Here is a 27,397-nt window from a genome sequence, read left to right as displayed (position 1 = left end):
CCCTAAGTGCAGATATTAGGGCCGTTTATACGAGAGAAAATAAGCCGCGGCTAACTCTGGCCGCGGCTTACGTAAGCCGCGAACACCTTGTATAAATGGTACAAAATCTACGTTCACGGTTTTCTCAAGCCGCGGCTTATCCTGGCCGGGGAGTTTATACTCGTATAAATAGTTCCTTTCGCGGCTTACGTAAGCCGCGGCCAGAGTTAGCTGCGGCTTATTTTCTCTCGTATAAACGGCCCTATTGCTGAAATGGATGCTCTTTTGCTGAACTATTGGGTGTCCAAATTCGTTTTAATCTTCTGGGCGCCAATGATAAGGTACTGCCGGCAAAAGTCTTATGTTGAATATTCGGGAAATTTAAAATGCATGGGGTGCGATTAGTTTATTTATTTGTTAAAATTTTTTTCTAAAGGTTTATTAGCATAAAAGTTCTTTAAAATTCAAGTGTTTTGATCAGTTTTTCGACCAGTTTTTGAACTAACTCGGACGTTTCTTGATCTGTAGTTTCATTGGGTATTGACCAAAATGGGACACTTCAATTGGCTGAAAACCTTTTGTATTATTAATAAGTGTTAGAACATTGGTTCTTATGTTCATCCACGAGCTGGTGAAAATCCAACATTACACTCAAGTCACATTGAGAGTAATAGACGACACCCTGTTGTTTTACAACAGGCAGTTTTTCCCTGAAAGAGAAAAGAACCGTCTATCGAACTAACATTATCTGCCAAAAACTATTATTAACTACTAGAAAATAGAAGACATTTAAAAGCTACACAATTCCAGCACCCTTCGCCCCAAATTGCCTCATAATTCTTTCTTGTAATCTCAATCGCTTCGTACTACTAACGTTCGAATGAGAGAGTTTGGCATCGAGTTTACTGCGAACGGGAAAGGTCAGACTAAAAATTGCGTTTTTCCAAAAATAGAATAAACTCGTTTCATATGAGCTCATTTCTTGCTTGTTAATTAGCTGCAGGTATCAAGTGACTTCTCAAAGGGGAGAAACGAGTTACAAAAAGAATTTCACTGCTTCTGTTCTTAGAAGCACCCTGGCGAAAATCTCTAGAAACAACAACGCCCACAGCAATTTCATATGCTTGGGCTACTAGTTTTTAGATTTCGCCCACATTACGGGCTCACGGTCATTTTATCTGGATTTCCCATGACCGCGTGGTCACATCATTTGACCAATAGATTGTCGTCCTTGAAACAAGACGCCTATAACGACGTATCCGTGGGATGCACAAACAGTCAACACAAATTGTCCAGTTACAGGGAACTACAACCACGGGTAAACATCGGCAAATGGGGAAAGATTACCAGAAAGATAAAAACAAAAAGAGGTTATTTACAATACTTTATTTCAAAATAACATACGAATACATAGTTATTGAAAAAAAGGAAACCCAGAGGTTAGCCCAGAGGTTAGCCCTACATCAAGGGTCTCTTAAAGAAAAGAGGCCATTTAAAGTCACTATAAAAAATTAGTTAATAGAAATATGAAAAAATCAGATAAGAAACAGATAATTATCATAAATAAATATAAAATGGCCGCTCAATAAATATTCATATGATTCTTCAGTCTTAATTTAAACTTACTAACGTTAGGGCTATCGCGAAAATTGAATACATTAATAGGAAGATCGTTCCAAGGTTTGATAATTCTGACAAAGAAAGAATTTTTATAACAATTCAATTAGTTTGTAATCTATATGGATGGTTTGATCTGGACTTAGTGTTCCTGCACAATTCAAAATAGTCATTGAATTTTAATCCATTCAGATTGAATACTATCTTATAGCATTCCACCACGGAAAGAAAATCCCTCCTTTTTACGAAAGAGTTCCATTTAAGAATTTTACACCTCTCCTCGTACGCCATCTCTTGTCTTCTTTGGTCTAAGGCGATTCGCGAAGCTCTTCTTTGAACATTCTCGATTTCATGGATTTCTTTGACTAAGTGTGGTGACCACACCAGGCAAGCGTATTCCAAGATTGGACGAACCAAGGTTTTATACAAAATTGCCGTCTACTGTGCGCTTAAGTAAGCCAAGTACCCTGTTTGCTTTATGGACTATTTACCGGTCCAACATGTTTTGACCATTTCAGGTCACTCGCCATAATAACTCCAAGATCTTTATAATTTAATAGATACATTTCGTAACACGGTACCCGATATATTGTACCGTGTGGATCTTTTGTCGTTGTTATGTGAAATTCTCATGACTTCACATTTAGTAGGATTAAATTTCACCTGGCAACAATCCGCCCATAGGTCGAGGGTGGTCAGATCTATCTGCAAAGCAATAGAATCTTCCACGTTATTTATCTGTCGATAGATTTTGGTATCATCAGCAAATAATTTGGCAGTAGACGTGATAATGTCAGGTATGTCGTTCACGTAAATGATGAACATAACCGGCCCCAGTATTGAGCCCTGAGGGACACCAGATATAACAGGCAACCAATCCGAGTACGATCCACGTATCAAAACTCTTTGTTTTCGATTGGTTAAAAAGTTCCTAAACCACAGGTGTAGTTGTCCATCTATACCATACCTGTTGAGTTTAAAAAGTAGGCGCTCATTGGGGAAATATTACATCAGATACTTTTGACGAATTTCTTGTTAAGCACCAGTCGTTATAAATTAAGAGTTGCGACACTGTCGATCTGCCTTCCAAGTAGCCAAATTGGCTTGGGTTTAGTAGTTTATGTTCAGTCCAGAATGAGATAACTCTTGATGTTACAATCTTCTCAGCTGTTTTGCTAATGATGGATGTTAGCGAGATTTGGCGATAGTTTTCCTTTTGGTGTTTTGGTCCCTTTTTATGGACTGGAATAATATGTGCAATTTTCCAGTCAATGGGCAGCGAGCCAGATTGAAACGACTTGTTAAATAGATTACAAAGTGCCAGTGAAAATAACGAGGCCCTAGTAGGAGTTATCAGGAATACGGGATATTTAGATAAAAAAACTTCCAAGGGATATGGTATATTTGGGGATTAAATTAACGGTGTGCAGGATATTTAAAGGACCGAACTTGTATTAAACTGATACAAACCACAAGAATCAACGGGATACAGGATATTTAGGTTTACGGAATACTTAGATTCCTCCCTCCCCTGCTGGGGCCTCAACAATCAGCACAGCAATACTATGACAATTTATTTTTACTAAAGCCTTTTGAGAAATGTTAAGATAATAAATTGAAATTTCTTTGAAATGCTGACTGGAGATCGATCGTTTGCTTTGGTTTTTGTATAAAATAAAATACAGTGTATGTCTTTTTATTTGTTGTTTAAGGCTTTTTTACTAATATTCTTTTCACGTTTTTGATTCCAGCCTTTGGAGTTAAAATGCCTATAAAACCTCTCCAATGAGCTTTCATGTTGATATTCCAGTAAGATGTCTGATATTTTCGAATTTCGAAACATTTTGTAAAAATCTCATCAGTTGTCATCAAAGGCAGCTTTCTCTCTGACACTTGCCGACGCAATGTGCATATTTTTGTCATGTCGAGATCTCTTATGCCAAAAAATCATAATCAATTAAGCATTTGTTATGTTTTGCTAAAATTGAAAATGTAAATTTCTCACAGGTAGAGGTAAACTTCTCAGGCTGGCATATTGAAAGCTGCCGAGATGCTTAAACAAACTTATTTTGGTAGCTAGTTGAAGCAAGACGACATTAAGCCTAGTTTTCATATGTCGGTTGAATCCCAGATGATCGAGGATTTCGCAGTTTCACGACCGACTAATGAAAACCATAAATCGTAGACATTCCCGATAATCTGGGATGGTCGAGCACGAATCGGGAAAATAAATGAAAAAGCATTTTCCTATAAACAACAAAAAGAAACGCTCAGAATAAACTGCATTTGGAGATTTTATTTATTCCATCAAACTCAAGAAAGTATATAGATCCTACGATGTGCAAAAATTACGACTTAAAGTAAGTCAACTGGTGTTGTCCAGTATGATAACGCCTGAGCGCAAATATATAAGTTGACACTGAGTAAATATGTTTTTCCAATGATAGTGTGAAACTCCTGAATCGTTTCTTAAAAAGTGTCACTGGTTATTAGATTCCTTTCTCTTATCAGTTGTTTGTCAGACCTTTTGTCCACTGCATTAAAAAGGATAGTGAGAGGGAGGAGCAGTTTGTTATTGAATTTTGAATGTATTTGCCTAACAACGGGTAACCAAGTGTTTCTTGCTATTTTATATTCTGGATTGGTCTACATCATATCTATATAAACAAACATTGATAGGGTTTAGCATGTATACTATATTGGAACAAAAAAGAATTAAAATGATTCTATTTACTCCTGTGGTCATCGACCATTTTTTCTCGAAGCCTTCAATTCTGTACTTTGTTAACAGGTTCCAGTGCCCAATGGAGATCTCCTTTTTGCCAGGTTTAATACGGAAGCTATGCAAAACAAATAAGTTAAAATGTACATCCTGAAGCACGGGAATTGCTGTCACGTTAATACTTGGATTCTTATAACATCGTTTTCCCTTGAAACTCGTCGACCTTTGCACTAAGGTGAAGAATCTGAAGAATTAGGAGCGCAACAATGAAATATTTGCTTCAGTGCCCCTGAAAATCTCGAGCTAGTTACAAATAAAATTACAGGATTAGCAACAGTGCTTAGAGATGGAGACAAGTAGAAAAACAATACCACAAATACCTTGCAGCTGTTCTTCGGGAACAATGACGTTGAAAAGGTTTTGTGGAGTACGATATACACATAGAAAGGTGTCCAGCAGATCACAAAGAAACTAACTATCCATACGAAAACTTTCATTACAAGTCGATTTTGTTGATGATTCCTTGTTCTCTGAATCTCTCTTTGAAGTTCCCCATTAACAACTGCTTTCGACTGCCGGAGACTCTTCATTATTCTCAAATAGAGGACAATCATCACTGTAAAAGGTGTGACATATAATATCAAAAAAGCTGCAGCATAGAATACAGATTTTTCAATTTCGTTCCATGCAACCAATGTCCTACAAAAAGTCTGGTAATCAACCTCAATGACTTCGCTGGCGATAAAAAAAGGAAAGGCGAGAAACTGAGGGAAAATCCAAGTTAAAGACACGAGGATAAATCGTGATCGTCTAGTAATCAATATCGACTGAAAGGGTAGGACTATCGCAATATATCTGTCCACAACGATCAACAGTAAACTTTCAATAGAGACAGCTTGCGATATAGCTCTGGAGAAATGTCCGATTTTACATGCGAAGGTAGCCGTGGATCCACCAATGACTAGCGTTCTTGAAAGTAAACCCTCAGTTGCCGCGAGTGGCCAGTTGGTGGCAGAAGATAGCAGATCGGAGATCGCCATGTTGACTATGAGGTAGTTGGTACTTGTTCTGAGGCTTGAGGTCTTCAGAAACGTGACTACTATCATGATGTTGCCCACAAACGATGCAATGCATACAAAACAAATCGAAGAGGCGATCAACCCGGATGCAGTTTTAGAACACTCATGCAAATCGTTCACGCTGGAGTTATTCATCTTTCCCAGTTTGTGCCTTGGATTTGGAATGTTTGACAAAGTTATCTTCAACACTTGGCCCTCGATGGCAAAAACCTTCTCATTATGGATAATTACTGACCTGCTAGTCATTTAAACGTCAAGTTAATTCGTATTCCTGAACAACCCGGTAGTGCGCCGGTTTTCTTTTTTTTTTTTTTTTTTTTTTTTGTGGGGGGGGGGGGGGGGGGGGGGGGGGCATACATATTGGTTATTTCCTGTTGGCATTTGATGCAAAAAGTCGTAAACTTTAACTACCGGTAAGTAATCCAGCAGTCAGAGAGAAACTAATTCCTGGCTGTGGCTATTTTATCTGGGCTGAAATGTAAATTATGTAAATCTTCACCTGATGCAGTTGTTTGTGCCGGGCAGTTTTGAGTCATTTGAGTACACAAATAAAATTGAAGCAATCTTTTGTTTTGTTTTGTGTCACAAAAATCTATCCGCACGCAAAAACGGAAAAGCAAGAAAAAGGAAAAAGGGAAGAAAAAAGGGCAATTATACATTACTTCTCCGCAAAAGAGGGAATCTTTAGGACGCCAACATTTACTTTACAATATCCGATAATGTCATTGCTGCCTATGATAACACAACTGAAAGACAAAGAAACGCATCATCCAGAATAAGTAATTCATTTCAAACCAGAGGGTTCTTTTTCTGAAAACGGATTGTTCGTTTTTGAAACTTAAAATAAATAGCAACAAAATTGCGTTAAAACGTTCGACTTCACATATTAATGCTCTACTTTTCTAGATTATAGGACTATAGAAACACAGACTAGAGGAAACCCTAGCTGAGATATCATTCAAGTACTTATCGATCGATGGTCGAAAGGGCACGGGGGACGCCATTAAAATACAAACACAGGTGGGCCTGTGTTCATTTTACCAGGAGTAAATATTTGAATATAATTCCAGTTCGTGTTTACAGATTCATTAATAAAGAAAGCCAGGGAAATGGGATTCGAAATGGCATTGTGAGCACAATGTGACAGATTGAGGGTGCTGATTGTCACATGCATTTGCACCATAAATTGAAATGCGAACGGAACAAGTATAGGCGTAACTTACAGGTCTCATGGCCAGAGAAAACAAGGTTAACGGGATACTTATTACGTTTGTCGACAATTGAATCGAGCATAAGAGCAGACAATGAAAGGGCCGTTTTGTGGAATACTGCTCACGTACAATGTTAAAAATAATGAAGAGATTAAGCATGGCGTTTACGCAAATGGCAAACGTCCACATAGTATCTCTATTATTTTGTTATTTCTTTACACATGGGGGATGATCATTACTATCACAGGTTAAGAACGATTAGCACGACAAGTTTACCAATAAGCAAAATTTACTGCCGTGGGAACCTCGACTGTCCTGGTTTTCAAATGCACAATTTAACTAAAAAAGGCCTAACTTGTTGTGAAATCAATATCATTAAAATGACAATCAACATCCTAACATCAGTTGCCATGTTGTACTCCCTTTTTAATTCATAACATGCGACTTTTTCACACGGTCTCCTTCTATAAAATGAAAAGGAAAATATTGAAAAGGAGGGCACACAGTCACGATCATCCAAGCATTTAAAATTATTTTCGATGATTTTCACCCCTAAAGAATTCGTGAGTTGAAGATCTACGCCAGCCAATATCATGCACATTAACGCAATCCGATTATGAACCTGTTGTTCTGACGTATTTAATTGGGCCGACAGCGCAATAAAAAGATTGTATGGTCCTCTCACGAAGCAAGTCTTGTTTGCTAACAGGTGTTGAAAATTTGCATCGAAATACGTGTTAATTCAAAGCAGCTGCGATAAGGCCGAGCAACAAAATTTCTGTTTCAACTCCTGTTAGAGGCAGTTGCCTGTGACCTGAGTGAAAAAAGTCATCAGCATTTTATTAAATTAATGGAGTTTCCTTCGTAAAATTGTACTTGACAACATAAAGTTACCTTTTGATATGCCGATCGATAGCTTAGACAAAAGCGACCAGCTTCCAAATCCCCCTACTGCAGTTTGCGGATTAAAATGCATTTAGGTAAAGGCCCGGCCAAACGCTCGCAACATTTCAAAGCAACATCTTGGATGCAACATTGTTGCATGATGTTACGACATGTGTTGAACGGGTTGGCCAAACGCACGCAACATTTTCAACCCAACTTGTCGATGTTCATGTGGCCCAGCACCTGGCACGCATGCCCTAGCGCAACAATGTTGCGTGAACGTGGCCAAACGAATAAAACATCATGCAACATCCAAAATGTTGCAAGAAAAAATTGACCGTTTTCAAATTTGATTTAACATCATCCAACATGTTGCAACAAATCGCAACATATCGCAACAGGGTGGCCGAACGTGTGCATCATGTTCTGCCCAACAATGTGGCAAGATGTTGCGTTGAAATGTTGTGTGCGTTTGGCCTATCATATAGTTCTCTGCATTTCTCGTATAATGGCGGTGTAAACTAAACCTCGTCTTAAGAAGATGTTTAAAAAGTGCCCCCCCCCCCCTCCTCCTTTTGAAATCTCTTTGAAAGTGTTCACGCACAATAGACCATATTCGTATTCTCAGTATTTGACTGGAACTAGCTTGCAATGGAGGCTAATGCGGGGGAATATATTAAAAAGTATTTGCAGTTGAAAAGATTTCCCCGCATTAGCCTCCATTGCAAGCTAGTTCCAGTCCATTACCGAGAATACGAATATGGTCTATGCACTGCTTCTTTCGTCTAATCTATGTAAATTAAAAAACTGAAGAGCTTCTCTGTATGAAAGCGCAGGTACAATAACTTGAAAAGTCCGTTCTGTAACTTACGAACTTTGCTTCATACGTATACGTAGTCCTCTGCTCGTATCTTTCTTTGGTGATCTTACATTGTTAAACAACTCCGATGTCATCATGTTTTAACCGCTTTTGGTAAACTTTGATCCTTGAAAGAAAACTTGGTTGTGAAATCGTCTGGCGCACAATGCACCGAGCAAATCATCGAGTGTTCGTTTTTTTTTTCAGTATTGGCACTCAGATTCTTCCTCGTCAAGTTTACGAAAGAGATCCACTTTCCTCTTCTTTTGATATCTTTTGGCCTGGAATCACCGTAATAACATATGCATGTTTGTATGAAGTTGACCTTGAAAGCAAACTAATGCACCAATTTCTAATAAACAAAATGTTTTTGGATTACGTACCATCAGCACTATGTAGCTTTCCCTTTTCATTTTGTCTTTTTCATTTATTTATTTGCCAGAAAAAAAAGAAATCAATTTTAAAGTGTATATGACAGAATTTTTTTTAATTTGCTTTATTGAATCTACCCATTGTCCTGATAACAATTAACTGCAAAAAATGGTTTTCGATTTCGATTTCTCTTCCCCTAGTTTTAGCCATTAAAGGACGCACAATTTCACTTCCGTCGGGGTACAAAACCGCGCGAGTACAGAACGGGGACTGGAGATGGTTGTGACGAGAACGATGATAATCTCGGCGAGTCTTGCTTATATCTCTTGGTCATTTCTTTGAGATATTTTCATGTTAAGGCTTAATATGGTCGGTAGATGACATGTATCCGGCTGCAACAACAGGAAAGACAAAGAAAATGATTTTTCTATCCATGAAATACCGTTTTGGCACAGATGGATGCTGCAAAGGCGTTTGTTTGCTCTTTGAGATATTTTAATCACTGAGGAGACTCAGGGTTATTTGTTAAAAGCAGTTCCATGTCTAAAGCATTTTCCTATAAACAACAAAAAGAAACGCTCAGAATAAACTGCATTTGGAGATTTTATTTATTGCGTTATCCGTCTTTACCCTTTCCATCAAACTCAAGAAAGTATATAGGTCCTACGATGTGCAAAAATTACGACTTAAAATAAGTCAACTAGCGTTGTCGAGTATGATATCGACTGAGCGCAAATATATAAGTTGACACTGAGTAAAAATGTTTTTCCAGTGATAATGTGAAACTCCTGAATCGTTCCTTAATTAGTGTCACTGGTTAATCACTAGGTCCCTACTTCTTATCAGTTGTTTCTCAGACCTTTTGTCCACTCCATTAAAAAGATAGTGACAGGGAGGAGCCGTTTGTTATTGCATTTTGAATGTAATGTATTTGCCTAACAACGGGTAACCAAGTGTTTCTCGCTATTTTATATTGTGGTTTCGCCTACAGTATAGCTATATAAACAAACATTGATAGGGTTTAGCATGTATATTATATTGGAACAAAAAAAAATTATAATGGTTCTATTTACTCCTGTGGTCATCGACTATTTTTTGTCGAAGCCTTTAGTTCTGTACTTTGTTAACAGGTTCCAATGCCTGCTCGAGATCTCCTTTTTGCCAGGTTTAACTGAATACGGAAGCTATGCAAAACAAATAAGTTTTTTAACATCCCGTTTCTATGTAAATGTTAATTATTTTAAGTAATCAGTTAAAAGGTACATGCTGAAGCACGGGAATTGGTGTCACGTTAATACTTGAATTCTCATAACATCATTTTCCGCTTAAACTCGTCGACCTTTGCACTAAGGTGAAGATTTAGGAGTGAAGCAATGAAATATTTGCTTCAGTGCCCCTGAAAATCTCGAGCTAGTTACAAATAAAATTACAGGATTAGCAACAGTGCTTAGAGATGGAAACAAGTAGAAAAACAATACCACAAATACCTTGCAGCTGTTCTTCGGGAACAATGACGTTGAAAAGGTTTTGTGGAGTACGATATACACATAGAGAGGTGTCCAGCAGATCACAAAGAAACTAACTATCAAAGCGAAAACTCTCAGTACAACACGATTTTGTTGATGATTCCTTGTTTTCTGAATCTCTCTTTGAAGCTCCTCATTAACAACTGCTTTCGACTGCCGGAGACTCTTCATTATTCTCAAATAGAGGACAATCATCACTGTAAAAGGTGCGACATAAAATATCAAAAAAGCTGCAGCATATAATACAGATTTTTCAATTTCGTTCCATGCAACCAATTGCGTACAAACAGTCTGATGATCAACCTCAATGACTTCGCTGGCGATAAAAAAAGGAAAGGAGAGAAACAGAGGGAAAATCCAAGTTAAAGACACGAGGATAAATCGTGATCGTCTAGTAATCAATATCGACTGAAAGGGTAGGACTATCGCAATATATCTGTCCACAACGATCAACAGTAAACTTTCAATAGAGACAGCTTGCGATATAGCTCTGGAGCAATGTCCGATTTTACATGCGAAGGTAGCCGTGGATCCACCAATCACTAGCGTTCTTGAAAGTAAACCCTCAGTTGCCGCGAGTGGCCAGTTGGTGGCAGAAGATAGCAGATCGGAGATCGCCATGTTGACTATGAGGTAGTTGGTACTTGTTCTGAGGCTTGAGGTCATCAGAAACGTGACTACTATCATGATGTTACCCACAAACGATGCAATGCATACAAAACAAATCGAAGAGGAGATCAACCTGGATGCAGTTTGAGAACACTCATGCAAATCGTTCACGCTGGAGTTATTCATCTTTCCCAGTTTGTGCCTTGGATTTGGAATGTTTGACAAAGTTATCTTCAACACTTGGCCCTCGATGGCAAAAAGTTTCTCATTATGGATAATTACTGACCTGCCAGTCATTTAAACGTCAAGTTACAACCCGGTAGTGCGCCGGTTTTTTTTTTTTTTTTTGTGGGGAGGGGGGGGGCATACATATTGGTTATTTCCTGTTGGCAATTGATGCAAAAAGTCGTAAACTTTAACTACCGGTAAGTAATCCAGCAGTCAGAGAGAAACTAATTCCTGGCTGTGGCTATTTTATCTGGGCTGAAAATGTAAATTATGTAAATCTTCACCTGATGCAGTTGTTTGTGCTGGGCTGTTTTGAGTCATTTGAGTACACAAATAAAATTGAAGCAATCTTTTGTTTTGTTTTGTGTCACAAAAATCTATCAGCACGCAAAAACGGAAAAGCAAGAAAAACGAAAAAGAGAAGCAAAAAGGGCAATTATACATTACTTCTCCGCAAAAGAGGGAATCTATTTGGCGCTCTCTGTCTTTGCCTAGAATATAGCTTTGGCCATAAAATCGATCAGTTTCAGCTGTTAATAGCCCAGGCATCTACGATTTCCGCAATCTTAGACATCTTTTTTCCTTTCTTTTCCGAATGAAAATGGAAAGTACTGATGAGCTGCGTTTATTCAAATTTCTTATAGGAACAATTGAATGAGTTAGAAGGAAACAGAAGTCGAAGCCAAGCTTTGCTGGCATTGGCCTTGTTTAGCATGGTCACCTGTCAAGGGTCTTTTATTTTTTGGTGACTATATTTCTTATGCTAGATTGTTGCAATGTTGCTTACAGGTTTCCAGGAACACACGAAATTTTAAAAACCATAAGCCAGACAATTTTTTAGGACGCCAACATTTACTTTACAATATCCGATAATGTCATTGCTGCCTATGATAACACAACTGAAAGACAAAGAAAAGCATCATCCAGAATAACTAATTCATTTCAAACCAGAGGGTTCTTTTTCTGAAAACGGATTGTTCGTTTTTGAAACTTAAAATAAATAGCAACAAAATTGCGTTAAAACGTTCGACTTCACATATTAATGCTCTACTTTTCTAGATTATAGGACTATAAAAACACAGACTAGAGGAAAGCCTAGCTGAGATATCATTGAAGTACTTATCGATCGATGGTCGAAAGGGCACGGGGGACGCCATCAAAATACAAACACAGGTGGGCCTGAGTTCATTTTACCAGGAGTAAATATTTGAATATTCCAGTTCGTGTTTACAGATTCATTAATAAAGAAAGCCAGGGAAATGGGATTCGAAATGGCATTGTGAGCACAATGTGACAGATTGAGGGTGCTGATTGTCACATGCATTTGCACCATAAATTGAAATGCGAACGGAACAAGTATAGGCGTAACTTACAGGTCTCATGGCCAGAGAAAACGAGGTTAACGGGATACTTATTACGTTTGTCGACAACTGAATCGAGCATAAGAGCAGACAATGAAAGGGCCGTTTTGTGGAATACTGGTCACGTAAATGTTGAAAATAATTGCAGAGATTAAGCATGGCTTTTACGCAAATGGCAAACGTCCACATAGCATCTCTATGACTTTATTATTTCTTAACACATTGGGGGTGACGGATACTATCACAGGCTAAGAACGATTAGCACGACAAGTTTACCAATAAGCAAAGTTTATTTCCGTGGGAACCTCGACTGTCCGGATTTTCAAATGCACAATTTAACTAAAAAAGGCCTAAAGTTGTAAAATCAATATCATTAAAATGACAGTCAACAGCCTAACATCAGTTGCCATATTGTACTCCCTTTTTAATTAATAACATGCGACTTTTTCACACGCTCTCCTTCGCCCTCCTTCTATAAAATGAAAAGGAAAATGTTGAAAACTAGGGCACACAGGCACGATCATCCAAGCATTTAAAATTCTTTTCGGGCTGTATGCATTTTCTTCGAGCTATGATTGGCTTATTTGAGTTTCCACCTCTATTGTCATTGGTCAAAGTAGTTACATTTAGCTTTGCAACGCTTTCATAGATACCAGATGCACGGGACCGTCACGTGATTGATAAGGTGACAAATCCGGACCCTACAACAAAGTGCGTGTGGGTGATGCATCACGAATTCTCCTGTGCTGAGCGTGGAAACACAGTAAAAGGCAAAACCAATGCTCTTTGAGCACAAGTTCAGGTGAGAAGATTTGCAAAATTGATGTTACGTAGGGCGTTAGCCAACAAATAAGGAGGCAGAAACAATCAAGATGAACGAATACACGGTCTTTCTACGCGTCTTGTTCCTCCATTGTTCTGGTTTGCTGTCCGGCACGATGGATTTTTGGGAAAATGATAATTGTACAGAGAGGTGCAAAAGGAGCAAAGCTTGTACCAACGAAGATAACAATGACGGTTGTTTTACCATCCCACCAATATTTAAAGTATACGACAATTCACCGTCCCTGTATACGCTGGAAAAAAGGATGAAGGGAAAACAAGAGGACAGCGAGAACAGCCATGTTCCTAAAATTAAAGACACTTTGAATTCCTCTAGAGTAAGTGAACTTTGAAACGATATACGGTTGCAACGAATCTGTTGACGGAGAGCTCTGATTGACACTGAATATGATGCCATGTTCCTTTTCTTCCCTTTCTTGGCTAGATTCTACAATACCCGTCCACTCATTTCAGTCATTTGCGTATAAATAGCGTGTATTGTTATCAACTTCGAGCCCAGAAGCCAATGAAGAGGTCCTGGGAACAAGGTTGTATTGTCTCATGCCTCGATCTTCAAAGGGTGCCGCTACAAGAATACAATAGTGGTCGAGTATTCTTTTTGTGTATTCTTTTTGTGTCTTTCAGCCTGGGTCCTGGGATCACACGGTAAATACGTGGGATGCCTGTGGCAGCCCACGCTAAAAATTCGCTTGAGTGTTGTTTTCGTCATTGTCAGATATGGTAAGTTAGCCATGTGCCTCTCACGGAGCTGCTGTCAGTGTAGGACATAATCGAAAAGGTCACAAGGACTTCCCTACACACATACCACCACTTCCCGTCTTCAAATTACTGCATTCTCAGACTGAATTCGCAGAAAAAGTGATCTCGGTGTCTGCTCTAAGAGCTAGAGGTTCTTCGATGACTATCAATTGGAATGGAACAGAGTGACCTGAGTACCAAGACACCATCTATACCTATTCCATTCAATTTACTGCGTATAAAAACAGTTCCCTATAACACAAACCCCGGGGGCCTTACATTTGCAGGTGTACGGAAGGGCCTATTTTCGGAGTATGTACGGTATTGCAAGGTCGTGCGACTCGTTGGAGAAATAACCATTCATGTCGGTCAAAAGACAGGAAACGAAACCAGAATGTTCATTAACCTGATAAAATCAACAAAAATTGAAAGGTTTTTGCTTTCTGTAAATGACAAATATTCATTTTCTTTACGACTATAGAGCCATTATCTGAAAATCTAGGCCCATGCACGACATCATTTTTTTTTTTTGCAGTAGCTGTTATGAAGTGCTTTGTGCACCTCTATTCTAATTTTTATGCGGTGTTTGGGGGAATTTTTAAATGCTACATTGAATGAAACATCTGCTCGTGTATTGAGCTGAACTTGGAACGGAAGTAAATTAAAGGAGATTTTGGCCTTTTTCCTCGTCTCATAGTAAAAGGTAAAGGTAAAGTCGTGCATTTATATAGCGCCTTTATCACAAACGTCTCAAAGGCGCTTTACAATGATCAGTTTACCCCCAGCGGACTGGAAGCATATACAGGCGCAAATTGCAGCCGCTTCTAAGCAGTCCATGCATGCTGGTACTCATTTTACCGACCTCGGAAGGATGGAAAGCTGAGTGAACTTCAGCGGGAAAGAAGGTCGCCAAATATTCCACTCTCGGCAGAACCGGGAATGGAACCCGGGACCCTAGGGTTGGAAGGCAGAGATCTTACCACTGCGCCAACCCCTCCGCCTTGTAGTAGGAAGTTAGAGTAAAGATAATGTACTTCCCGAAGTTTCAGCTTCCAAAGTGGCGTATCTTTAAATTGGCTTAGCAGCCTGGAGGCATGTTCATGACGTCACTAAGTCGAAACTGAAGTTTAGTAACAAAAATTTCTCAAATCGGTCAAGTTTGGCCGAGCCAAGAAGTTCTTGCCGAAGGAGGAACATTTGTATTTCACCAACTGTTTCCTTGACGGACGCAACACCGTTCATGTTGTTGACATTTCCGAGAGAAGCATGTCTTACCTCAAAAAATCTTAGCAGAAATTTTACTGTGTAATAAAGACGTGTAAGAACAAGTTTGATTGCTAGTGTATGAAATGTTTTTATTAACATGCTCAGTGTACAATCTGACCCAATTCGCGTGAAAGTTTTTAATTGGCCAATTTTTTGCATGCTTGTATTGTCATCTGTTTTTTTAACACCCCCTTCCATGTACTTGTACATTTTTAGTTACATACTTTTACTTCATTATTTCTCCATGAGCATGTGTTGATTTTTATTTCTTTACAGTGAACTTCATAATTTCTGGAGCACGGTGGAAACGTCGTCCTAAATCAGTAAGTTTTTAAGACCTTTATTGAGTGTTTTAACTGATAAGGTCTTTCAAAATGAAAAAAGTGGCGTTTCCCTTTTTAAAATTATCACTTTGTTCGAAAGAAATTTACGCAAATAAAAAAAAAAACGATTGCTAAACCCTGTGTGGTTTCCATCACCCTCTAGAAATTGTTTATATATAACAGAGACCACACAGGATGGAATGACTGTTATTTTATTAGTCCTCTGTTAATTGTATATCCACCCTATATACTGGTACTGCCTGTAGGCTCCGTGGATGTAGTTTCTATAAATAAATACAATTTAGAGTGAAGTTAAGATGCATTCTTACAAAGCAACTATCATTATTTTAGACCATAAGTGTACTGTTATGTTCGTTGTTGACTAATACTTAATTGCTAATATGTCTTTTCATTTCTCCTGGGGGTTAGGAATACCAACGTTTAACTGCAGTAACCATTTTAGGGTTGCTTATTCTTAAGTCAAATAATAATGATAATAATAATCACTTTATTGAAGTCTCAAGATTATTTAGGTGAGCACGAGTGCTCTACTAATTGAGAAGACTTCAAATCAACTGAAATCAAAACAAATCAAATCAAAGGTTGGTTTTTGTGGAGAGGGGAAAACCGGAGTACCCGGGGAAAAACCTCTCGGAGCATAATAAAGAACCAACAAACTCAACCCACATATGGCGTCGAATTCTAGGGGCGGTGCCTTGCATGGGACGTTAGTCCCATTGCACCTACCCCTTTTGGGTTTTAGTTCTTTTCTTTTCTTCATTTCATTTCTTTATTATTATTATTATTATTATTTTTTTTTTTTTTTTTTTTATTTATTTATTTTTTTTATTTATTTATTTTTTTTTTTTCCCTTGTGTTTTATTGCCAACGAGTCAGGCCTTCTGAAGACAGAAGGCCTGGCGAGGCGGCAGCTTATAGAGCCGCGAGAAGATTTTTAGGCGGACGAAATCTCAGAAGCGCTTCAAATTTGAGTGTAATGTAGACCAAAAGCTGTAATGTAGACCAAAGCGATGAAATGTTGACCGTAGCGATAACCAATGAGAGTTAAGCACGAGTACGCCGCGTGATGTTTGCAGCCGCCAGATCACGCAAGCTCGGCTCGTTGGCACTTTAGCGACAGCTATAACTAGTTATAAAGTTATATTGTACGTTGCAGGAGTACCCAATAAAGCTTAAAAAAAAAAAAAAGAAAAAAAAAAAAAAAGAATGAGGGAATCGATTCCAGGCCAGGCCATCAGAAGAAACCGTTCCAGGTATCATTTGACTAATGAAAATCTAGATTTGCTGTCATCGAGATGCTTTTGTCCGTCTCGGATAACCTGGCCTCTGGAAGCCGTTCCAGTTTTAACTGAATATAAAAATAATCGGGCTGTGAACATTTTCGACGAATGGGTGAGGTTAAAGTGGTACTATGAACAAAAAATCACATTTCGTCTTTCGGCTTTGGAAATATCTGGCCAATTGTATTGTAGGGTTTAAAAGTCACTTTGATACCATGATTGCCCAAAACCCTCTTTATGGGTTCGGAGGTCCCGCTAACGTATGGTATTGTGCAATATTTCTCTTCCGACTCTGCACCAGTTAATGGGTAGTTTAATGGTGGTTTAGGTTTGCTGGCATTCAAGATAAAGCGTTTGGGGTATCCATTTGATTGTAATGTGGACACTATTCTTTGTTTTTCCTTGTTTCAGTCGGATTTTGTTGAGGGAATTCTCTCGGCCTGAGCCATTAATGATTTGACCACAGCTCGCTTGTGCATACTGGGATGGTGCGATAGATATGACAGATAGCGATCGGTGTGGGTAGGTTTCCGGTAGACGGTGTTGATTAATTTTTCGTCTTCCTGGTGATGAACGATGGTGTCAAGAAAGGCAATTTTACTCTCGTTCTCACGTTCAATTGTGAAAGTAATGCAAGGTTCAACTGAATTCAAATGTTCCAGAAAGGTCTGTGTACTTCCAGATTTTGCGGTTGTAATCACGTCGTCCATAAATCTCTTCCAAAACAAAGGTGGATTGGTTAGTGAAGCTAGCGCTCTTTCTTCAAGGTCTTCCATGACCATGTTAGCCATTATAGCGAAAACGGGGGAGCCCATAGCTGTCCCATGAATTTGCCTGTAATGCTTGTGGTCATACTGAAAATTGGTGGTTGACAGGCAAAAGTCAAGTAATTTGACAATGTCAGTAATAGGTATGGCTGTCCTGTCTTGTAAATTTTCGTCGTTGACCAGGCGGCTGTGAGCAACACTAATAGCTACGTCCACCGGAATCGATGTAAACAACGAAACGACGTCGAAAGAAACAAGTACGTCGTCATCCTGAAGTTTGAGGTCAGTAATACTTTCACAGAATTCAGTGCTGTTTTTGACAGTGTAGTCGGAATTACCAGTCAAGGGTTTTAATATTTTAGCCACATGCTTAGAGAGGTTGTATGTAGGAGTTGATATGAAAGAAACAATGGGCCGTAACGGGCATCCGTTCTTATGGACTTTCGGTAAACCATAAAATCGAGATGGTAGGCCGTCGGAGCTGTGGAGACGTTTGTATAAATTTTCCCCGATGGTCTCCTCCCGTTTCATTTTCAGCAGTATACCGTTCATGTCTCTTTCCGTCGTTTTAGTTGGATCTTTTTTTAAGACCTTGTAGGTTGATTCGTCGCCGAGGAGTTCTTTTACTTTCTCATCATAGTCTTTGCGGTCCATCACAACTGTGCAGTTCCCTTTGTCCGCCGAAATGATGAGTCTCGATTTGTCCTTTCGGAGATCTTGTAGGGCTTTCATTTCCGAAGATGGAATGTTTGATGCCGGAGGGTGGGCTCTGCTAAGGACTTCAGTGAAACTCGTGCTCTTACTGTAAGGTTTTCCTCAGCCGATAGTTTAGTTATACTGTCTTCCACAGCAGCTACGAATTCTGCAGTGGGAATTTTCTTTGGAGCAATGGCAAAATTCATTCCCTTTTGCAATGCAGACTTCTCAGTATCCGTGAGTGGTTTACTTGAGATATTTAAAACCCATTTCTCACAGTTGACGGTGTTTCTAGTGGTTGATTGGTTAGATTTTCCCTCCAATGCTTGCAATTTTCTCGTATGTCCAGCCTTAATTCTCAAGTGTTCCGTATGTTGTAAATTTCGGAAAAGCACTTCAGTCTGCTTCAGATCGTCGGGTTCCATAACAGCGTGCAAGCATTTTGTTAGCCTGTCTTTTTCGCAGTCGAGTTGGCGAATTTTCTTGTGCAATTGTTCGATTCTCAGCTTCAGAAATTGAAAACCAGTATTCTTTGCCAATTTGTAGCGATCTTTGCATCGGTGGTTGAAAAAAAGATGACACTTATGTCGAGTGATCTTTGTCATCGTCTTGTTCAATCGGCGAGCTTTCAGTAAAATTTCTCTGTCGTACTTCTCTAGAAAGCTATTAAAACTGGGTTTGTCACCAGGTCGATCCATTGGCATATAAAAAATATAAATATATGTTACTCTGGAGTTTGAAACATAAATTATGTACAATAAAAACGTTTTCTGACGTTTCGGTTGTATTCAACACCCTTCATCAGGGAAAGTGAAAGATAAAATTTACACGAAAGCTAAGATATAAACTAAAACGCTAATTAAAATTCTAAAGTTAGTGTCATTTTTTCTTTTCTGCAATAGTCAAATGCAAACACTCCTTTGGGAGTAAACCGTACAATACAATTGGCCAGATATTTCCAAAGCCGAAAGACGAAATGGGCAAAGAAGAAATTCGAGATCTCGTGTATGACATTCCCTGCGCAGTATGTAGCAAGAATTACGTCGGAGAAACGCAAAGAAAATTTACAACTAGAAAAGGTGAGCATCAAAAGGCCGTCGCACGGCTACAAAATGAAAAATCAGCACTTGCGGACCACGTTATAAAAACGAATCATGACATCGCGGGGAATGAGGCCACTATTCTTAGAAATAACAATAACTGGCGACAAAGGAAAATTCTTGAGGCTTGGGAAATAAACTGTGCTAAAGACCCCCTCAACCGAGACGATGGAGCACTACTTCCCAAGGAGTATTTGCATTTGACTATTGCAGAAAAGAAAAAATGACACTAACTTTAGAATTTTAATTAGCGTTTTAGTTTATATCTTAGCTTTTGTGTAAATTTTATCTTTCGCTTTCCCTGATGAAGGTTGTTGAATACAACCGAAACGTCGGAAAACGTTTTTATTGTACATAATTTATATTTCAAACACCAGAGTAACATATATTTATATTTTTTATTTGCCAATGTTGATGTTCGTGTGCCCCAGCACCTGGTGCGCAACAAAGTGGACCTAGCGCGCATGCCCTAGTGCAACAATGTTGTTCTCTGCATTTCTCGTATAATTGTGTTGTAAACTAACCCTCGCCTTAGGAAGATGTTTAAAAAGTGGTCCCCCTTTTGAAATCCTTTTAAAAGTTTTCACGCTCAATTCACTGCGTCTTTCATCTATTCTAGGTAAATTAAGAAGATGAAGAGCTTCTCTGTATGAAAGCGCAGGTGCAATGAGAGCCCGTTTCTGTATACGTTCAACCTCTTTGGAAAGTTAAAATTGAAGGGCGTGGTACCATACAACACCGAGAGACTGTGGTAGTGGGGAGCCAAGCAATTAACAAAACATACAAGAGAAAAGAAATTGAACATTCATCCAGATTTTTGGATCATCGAGTTGCAAGAAATCGTTTCCCAGTGTGGCATCCGTCATGCAAGTAAACGTTGTCGAAACAAAACTGTACGACACATTACTATCAAAATTATCATGCGCAACCGAGCACCGTCAACGTGGTCGGGCAGAACAAGTTCGCAATTCCGACTGAGAAAAGCATCATTCTGACTGACTTGTTTTCATTTCTCGTTGCAACCAAAAACAGTAGAACGTAGAATTCTACTGGGCTGCTGCTAATTGCACCACTGAACTGTTTTCAATTTGTGAGCGTCAAGTGGAGAAAAAAATGGAAAAATTCATAAAATTGAAAGTTCGAATGCGTTCTTTTAAGAATGTCAAAACATTGGGTGCGTGATCCAATCAGATTCCTCAAGTCATCAAAGACTGCCAGACTGCTGAAAAAAATTAAAACACTCCAAAAATAAACAATCAATGTTTCGGCGTTAAGTTGATATCATGATTGAAAAAATGGTTGTTAAACTGTGGTGCTACTTTTAAAAAATTGTAATATATATATATATTCTTTTTTCTGTGATCTAAAAAATGTTCCGTAATCATACTCACTGAACACTACATTTTATCTGCATTAAAACGGTGAGCAACAATAGCCTGCTGGGCAAACAGAGTAATTTACTCAGATGCATTTGAATAATAAAGATGTATTTGCAATTAAGTTAGCCTGCCTCTCTAAATTAAAATTATTCATTCAAATGTTTTTGTAAGACGCAGTTGTTTGCGATTAAAAAAACACTTTCAAGGCGGTCGTTTGTATGCCATCTTTCCTGGCAATCCCTAAAGGAAACACTCAAAAAGCCATTTGATCTCAGACTGGGTCAGAATCACAATCTGTTCCTAAGTACTCTGCACCGAAACAGCCAGGCTGGGAGGACGTACACTGGTTAATGCCGCCACCAAAAAAATTGAAAGAGGCAAGAGTAACTGATTGAAACAATTTTACACCAGTAAAGCCACTGTGAAGGACCACATTCTAGCTCCAACAACTGATTAACTATGTTAAACGACTCCGCTATGCTTAATTATACAACAAGAAGGGAAGAGTCAGTGGCTTTAATACCAAAGGACTTAGCTCTATTTCTCATCGCTTTGAACATCTTGTTTGCCATCTCGGCACTTCTGGGAAATCTCTTAATATTGACTTCTCTACCACGAGTACATTCCATACATCCACCAACAAAACTGTTGTTCCGATGTTTAGCCGTCGCTGACCTTTGCGTTGCACCTATTTCGTTGCCAATTCATATAACGTCCTTATTTCGAGGAATCTCCAATATCAACTTGATCACTTTGAGCTATGCTAGGAGTATAAATTATCTTTTTAGCCTTATTCTGTGCGAGGTATCGATTTTTACATCGACCGCTATTAGCGTGGATAGATTCCTTGCGCTGCAGTTAGGCCTCAGGTACAGACTTTTTGTGACCTTAAGGCGCGTTCATTTGGTTGTTATTCTTTTCTGGGTAACTGGAATTTCAGACGGACTGATGTTTATCTTTTTAGAAGGTAAAATTGCTTTGAGTGTGGCCATAGTACTCTCAGCACTTTCTGTTTTTATTTCAACGTTCTCCTACACGAAGATCTTCTTGATTCTGCGACAACGGCACGTTCAAATTACGGATCAAAGGGACACAGCTGGAATTGTAACATTAAATATTGCAAAATACAAGGAGACAGTTTCTAGTATTAAGGCTGTGCAGTTAGTATTGATAGCTTGCTATCTTCCTACTATTGTTATAGTTTCGTTTGAAGCTTTCGGAAAAGCAGCTCAAATTGCTTGGGATTTAAATGTATCCCTTCTCTTCTTCAACTCGGCTTTAAACCCGATTCTTTATATTTGGAGGATCAAAGCGTTGAGGCAAGCAGTGAAAGACACAATAAGAAGCATTTTATGCCATTCGAGCCCCTAATGCATACATCTCATAAGAGACTGACTGTTGGAGTATATTCCTTTTGGTTTTTCATCGACCCAGATCCAGAAATTACAATGCCTCCAAACACTGCAGATGAAGGTTTTTTTTTCAAAAACCAAGAAATTTAAAGGTGCCTCAGTCCCTAATTAAAATATCTCCGGGGATTGTCTTCCAGATGACGAAAGAGTAGTCTTTAGATTCTGCGTATATCATAAAAACGATCGAAATGTGTTGTAAGAACATCACTGACACTATCGGCTGTCACCTCCGATTATTAGTGGTCTGCCACATTTTTGTTCTCATCACATTTTGATATCTTCTTTTATCTATTACTAAACAGACGCACAGAACCGCGGAGCCTATTTGTGAATTATATCATTACCCATCTCATTCCCGATAGCCTATCTCCTATTATCATGATTTGAGACTTGTAGCTTCATCATCGGCTTAAGTTTCCTGAGATGGTATTTAATTAACTAATAAAACTGCCAATGAAGGGACATCTGTTGACTCTTTTTGACTAGATTATAAAGTTTCAAAAGGGAGTGCCCTATGCAAAGTACATGGCATATTTAGTTAGCAAAACACAGGTTTGCACGCCCTGCAGGTGCGTTTTAGATTAAATACACGCATTTCCTGACTGCCTTCTGCAAAACAACAACGAGAAAAATTTAGGTTTGTGTGCGTGGGGGCTCCGCAAGTTTGTCAAATAAAAGGTCTTCTGTTAGAGCGGTTTTCAATTGAGTGTCGAAAGTATTAGCGAACTGCTTTGGTTTTTGATTACTTCACTCAGTGATTGGTTCAAAGTCCTCGCGCCACTTTTTCAACCAATTAGAAGTGAAACCAAAACCAATCGTGGCTCGCGCGTACATATTTTCCCGCGCTTTGTGTCGGCTACGTGTAATTACTGACGCGTTCCAAAATAAAATGCGCTTTTTCCAAAATAGGTTTTTTTCGACGAATACCCTAAAACTGCCTCGGATATTAAATTTATAATGTGTCAAACTTTGTAAACTCAACAACAAGTACACTCTCTTGGTTAAAAACGAGTTTATTTCACCGACATATCTACGGGTGGAGTATTACACGAAAGTGGTGGCTGTGCGAAAAGTTTGGGGGCAAAAACTCAGCACCTTATCCCAAGAATAAATTTTGTACTATTGGCCTCCTTTGGTTATGAAACTAATGACGGTCGCAAAAATTCTGCACGTTGCCCCAAGAATGAATTTGGTCCTATTGCCCTCCTTTTATACTGAAACTAATCATGGGTGCAAAAATTCTGCGTTTTGTCTTAAGAATTAATTTGGTGCTATTGACCTCCTTTGATTCTGCAACAAATGACAGAAGCAAAATCTTCACCTTGATTCAAAAATGAATTTAGTGCTATTGACCTCCTTTGGTTCTGAAACTAAGACAGGCACAAGACTTCTGTGCCTTGCCTCAAGACTAAATTTAATTTAGTGTAACTGACCTCGTTTCATTTCTGAAACTAGTGATACCGGTAGGTACAATAATTCTGCACAATGCTTTGGAAATCTGGCATCCAAAAATAATAGTTACCAATATATACAATAGTAATGGGAATATAGGAGAGCAATATCCAACTGCTGTATTTTTATTAGGCTTACCCCTGTTCAAAATATGTGGTGACTAACAATTATTTTTTGTCTGGTCCAATGATAATTTTTTTGCAACAAATGTTATTAATTTACTTAGTTGTGGAAATCAGTGCCATGTCTCCAGTGACTGTAATTTGTTCAAATAACATGCTAAGATATTGTTCTCTTCATATTGCCGGTGCTCAATAGCAATTTAAAATAAAAACAACAGTTGTTTAAAGAATATACGTCATGTATGTTGGAAACGTTACATTTTGTGATATCTAACATGAGACCAAAAAGAATTTCAAGCGGCGCACTTTCCCAGATTTCGCTCGCCAAAGGATCAGTAAAAAACGTGATTGCGGACTGTGAACCGTGCACCCAGACTGCGGACTGGATATAAGACATAGACCGTGGACTTAGATGAAACCCCGTTGTAAAAACTACAATCTGATTGCAGAGTACATGCTAATCAAGGAATTAAATTCCGTTTAACAGACGTGGGGGGAAAAAGTTGTGTTGTCTCTGTATTGTTACAAAAGGTATCCGAGTAAAAAAGACGTTTTGAAGCGTTTTTTCACGCATTAAAGGTAATTTCTTAGTATTGCATTGCGCATCCCTACTGCGCACAATTTGTGCGTCATTAGCGCGCGCACATGAGGAAGTGCGCGTACAAAACGTAAGAGATTTCCCTCAAGTTAAGCCCGATAGCGAGATAAATGCTCCTTTTCTCTCAAACGAGCGCAGTGACCCCCGACTTTTTTTTTTTCAGGTATTTGCTAAGAACAGTCTCATAAAGAACATATTTGAAGAAGAAAAAAAGTTTGATAGTAGAACATGAATTTTTTTGGAAAACAGTTCCGTACTGGGTGTATTTTGGCCAAGGCGAGGACTTCAGGCTAACCACGGAACTGTCCCAAAAAGTGCACTCTTCCCACAACCAGGCAATCAAAAACGGCGTAAATGAAGCAATACTGCTTATGTGAATAAAAGAAGCTTTATTTTCAAAATAAATTTTTGTGTCTTTGAAATAACCAAGACTTAATTCTGTATGAAGATGATTCGAATTGTTAATGCGCAAACAGTAAAAATACCCCATTTTAAGAGCCTGCTGACGCGTAAACAAGCACAGTGATCCCATTTTTTTATTGCATTTTTTTAATGTTCATATCATGAATTTTAATTATGCCAAGTTTCCAAAAAGGTTTGATAGTAGAACAATTTCAAGGGAATTACCTTAAGATAACTTCGAGTTTTGATTGGTTTACCGGATTGTCTCCGTCCTTTTTGATTGGCTAAAGTAATTACTTTGGTTTTGGTTTTACGACACTCGATTGAAACTCACTCTATACACTAAAAGCAAGGCTGTGTCTTCCCAGGTTTATTCCATACACGAAAATTTATCTTTAAACTGAACTAATTTGTGAAACTCGGGCAAAGACAACTCTCAAAAGGCCTGTATTGCAAAAGAGTAAAAACGTTCAATGACATGCATTCCTGCATAAAGTTCTTTTCTGTTGCCTTTTTGCTACATCAGTGCATTGTACCGAAGAAGAGAATTTTTTTTAAAAAAGAGGTGAGGGAAATGTATTTTACCCATTACTTATCTCAAGAGTTTCAATTTTGTATTTTCTCTTAACCTTATTTATGTTTCTTTCTCCATACATAACTAAAGACTGACATTGTTGGCAAGGCGATGCTTTGAGCGAGCTCCGTTTGCTTTGACACAAACAATACTCAAACTGTTTGGGATATTTTGGCCGTTTATTTAAAATCAGCATGCTAACCTAGTAAACACGGCCAAATACTACAGAAGACATGATCCCAGCAAAGATGAGGGCACACCCGCCATCTACAAGAAACTAAGAATAGGGAGGGGGGAGGAAAAATGATCTTGACTTTCCTGAATCAGTTAGCGAAAGCAGCCCTAAGCCTAGCTTGTGCACGTGATAAAAGTTCTAGAGAAATTCCCGGATGACAGGAATGCCGCAACTGCAACATGAGAAATAGCTAACTTAGCGTGTCACACTCAGCATAAATCCATTTATTTCCTCTGGGCAATAAATTTAATTCATTCATAAAATCGGGGAGTAGAAAGACGTCTTCCTTCAATTTGAGTTAATAGATGCAGTTTCGTAGAAATAATAGAGTGTGTTATTAAACGTTTTTACCAGACTGGCTTTCTTAGATATTTCTTACGCCGATCAAAATGTCCCTAAATACATATGCTGGATAAACCTTACAATCTGTGACTATTTTGAACTATTTAATGATGTTTTTTTTTTGTGAAATTTTGAGTGAAATGCCGGGCATTTATAATGAACGTATGGTTCCCCACAACAAGCACTCATCCGGCTTAATTCCATACTTGAGAAGTCCTTTCTTAGTCACTATTCTGAGCAAGAAATTGAAATTAAGTTCTCTTAGTTTCATCTCTTTAGAGTTTTTCTTGCCAACCTCTGTTATCATAGATTTCTAATCAAAAGTTCTTTTTAAAAGACTATCACGATTGCTTCAGTTTCTTTTCATTTCGTCCCTGTAAATTGTTGCTGTTGCATGTTATGCATGTCTAATTTCTCTGACAATCGATTGAGTCTTTTTCTCGCGTGTTGGTAATCCTTGCTCTTCCTTTGAAGAAAGATACATAGATACATACATACATATACTATTTGTTAACCTGAAGGCTGGTGTGGACCTGCCAACAACTTAATTAAAATCTATATTTACAAAACCTTAAATGAAAATAATAAAAACTTCTAAAATTTAAAAACTAAAAATATAAAAAATCTGATTGTTTTGATGTTATAAGACAGGCCTCTTTTTCGAATTGAATTTGGTCCAGTATCTTTGAGGCCTGTCTAAGTTTTTGTTTAAAAAGTAAATTGCTTCCTCGACACCATCAAGTCCTTTACTGTGGGACCGTGTATCAAAATTATTATTGAGCAAACTCAGCGACCGTTAGTATCCAAGGTTTATATTCATGTAGTGCCTCTTGATGTATTAACTTTTGCATCAGTATAATAGTGAATAAGTTCTGGTTTAAGCAGCGTCGACAACGAAGCCATCCAACCCTCAACTCGTTTCTTTTCCGATTACTGATGGTTCCATCATCTGGTTCACGTGACGTATCGTGAAGCTAAATTGAAAGGAACAGGAACTGCGCTGATGTTTTGTTCAAAATCTGTCAATTTTGCACAAAGTGGGCCAAAGAAAGTGTCAAATATATGCAACGCAGGTGTAGGTCAATTGTGTTCGCTACTTTTGCCTTCTTTGCGACTTTTTCGCTGCCGTCGCCTATATTACTTCAGTCTAAACTCCTAAATGCAAACGTGGAATCGGTTAGTCTATCGAAATCACGAACAAATTCTTCTTTTTTTTTTTTACAAAAGATAAGATTGCCTCTCGTACCGTCATTTTTACAAATATGTAGTTGGTACATGTATTTGAAATTTTTGGCCGTTTGTATGCGAGTTTTGCATGCCTGAAAAAGCGAAAAACACTCAATTTCGGACTGTGTCAAAATCAGCTCAAAAGCCTGACTCTGCACAGATATAAAACAGT

General features: G+C 38.5%; 5 protein-coding genes and 1 pseudogene across 12 annotated transcripts; 1 reads left to right on the top strand and 5 right to left on the bottom strand.

Annotated features, from left to right (window-relative positions):
• Window positions 1-1,561: 1,561 nt before the first annotated feature.
• LOC138001149 (uncharacterized) lies at window positions 1,562-3,508 on the bottom strand (annotated as a pseudogene).
• Window positions 3,509-3,864: 356 nt separating this feature from the next.
• LOC137999122 (melanopsin-like) lies at window positions 3,865-5,744 on the bottom strand. Its single transcript, XM_068844961.1, has 2 exons — window positions 4,699-5,744; window positions 3,865-4,562 (listed from the first exon to the last, which is right to left on the bottom strand). Exons 1-2 carry the CDS (start codon window positions 5,641-5,643, stop codon window positions 4,509-4,511), a joined length of 999 nt encoding a protein of 332 aa, XP_068701062.1. The 5' UTR covers window positions 5,644-5,744; the 3' UTR covers window positions 3,865-4,508.
• Window positions 5,745-8,265: 2,521 nt separating this feature from the next.
• On the bottom strand, window positions 8,266-11,173 carry LOC138000394 (neuropeptide Y receptor type 6-like). Of its 2 annotated transcripts, none has more exons than XM_068846765.1 (2): window positions 10,212-11,173; window positions 8,266-9,116 (listed from the first exon to the last, which is right to left on the bottom strand). In XM_068846765.1, exons 1-2 carry the CDS (start codon window positions 11,154-11,156, stop codon window positions 9,042-9,044), a joined length of 1,020 nt encoding a protein of 339 aa, XP_068702866.1. In that variant the 5' UTR covers window positions 11,157-11,173; the 3' UTR covers window positions 8,266-9,041. The 2 variants fall into 2 exon arrangements, with proteins under 2 accessions (XP_068702866.1, XP_068702867.1); XM_068846766.1 differs by lacking the exon at window positions 8,266-9,116 and adding an exon at window positions 9,125-9,280.
• LOC138000395 (adenosine receptor A3-like) lies at window positions 11,122-22,717 on the top strand. 7 transcript variants are annotated; one of them, XM_068846771.1, is made up of 7 exons: window positions 11,122-11,178; window positions 11,732-12,260; window positions 13,098-13,250; window positions 13,916-14,011; window positions 15,572-15,618; window positions 17,331-17,441; window positions 20,102-22,717. In XM_068846771.1, the coding sequence occupies exon 7, from the start codon at window positions 21,321-21,323 to the stop codon at window positions 22,230-22,232; it is 912 nt and encodes a 303-aa protein (XP_068702872.1). In that variant the 5' UTR covers window positions 11,122-11,178; window positions 11,732-12,260; window positions 13,098-13,250; window positions 13,916-14,011; window positions 15,572-15,618; window positions 17,331-17,441; window positions 20,102-21,320; the 3' UTR covers window positions 22,233-22,717. The 7 variants fall into 7 exon arrangements, with proteins under 7 accessions (XP_068702872.1, XP_068702868.1, XP_068702871.1 ...); XM_068846770.1 differs by lacking the exon at window positions 17,331-17,441 and having other exon boundaries at window positions 11,123-11,178; window positions 11,732-11,832; window positions 12,154-12,260; XM_068846768.1 differs by lacking the exons at window positions 11,122-11,178; window positions 17,331-17,441 and adding an exon at window positions 11,259-11,284 and having other exon boundaries at window positions 11,732-11,832; window positions 12,147-12,260.
• Window positions 17,327-18,418, bottom strand: LOC138001148 (uncharacterized). Its single transcript, XM_068847810.1, has one exon. The coding sequence runs from the start codon at window positions 18,416-18,418 to the stop codon at window positions 17,327-17,329; it is 1,092 nt and encodes a 363-aa protein (XP_068703911.1).
• LOC138001147 (uncharacterized) lies at window positions 18,415-19,080 on the bottom strand. The gene has a single exon (XM_068847809.1). It carries the CDS (start codon window positions 19,078-19,080, stop codon window positions 18,415-18,417), a length of 666 nt encoding a protein of 221 aa, XP_068703910.1.
• Window positions 22,718-27,397: the final 4,680 nt, after the last annotated feature.

The sequence above is a fragment of the Montipora foliosa genome, chromosome 4 (genome assembly GCF_036669935.1).
Source record: "Montipora foliosa isolate CH-2021 chromosome 4, ASM3666993v2, whole genome shotgun sequence".
Classification (NCBI taxonomy): domain Eukaryota; kingdom Metazoa; phylum Cnidaria; class Anthozoa; order Scleractinia; family Acroporidae; genus Montipora; species Montipora foliosa.
Note: the sequence above shows the minus strand (reverse complement) of the source record. Positions and strands in the feature narration are given on the sequence as shown.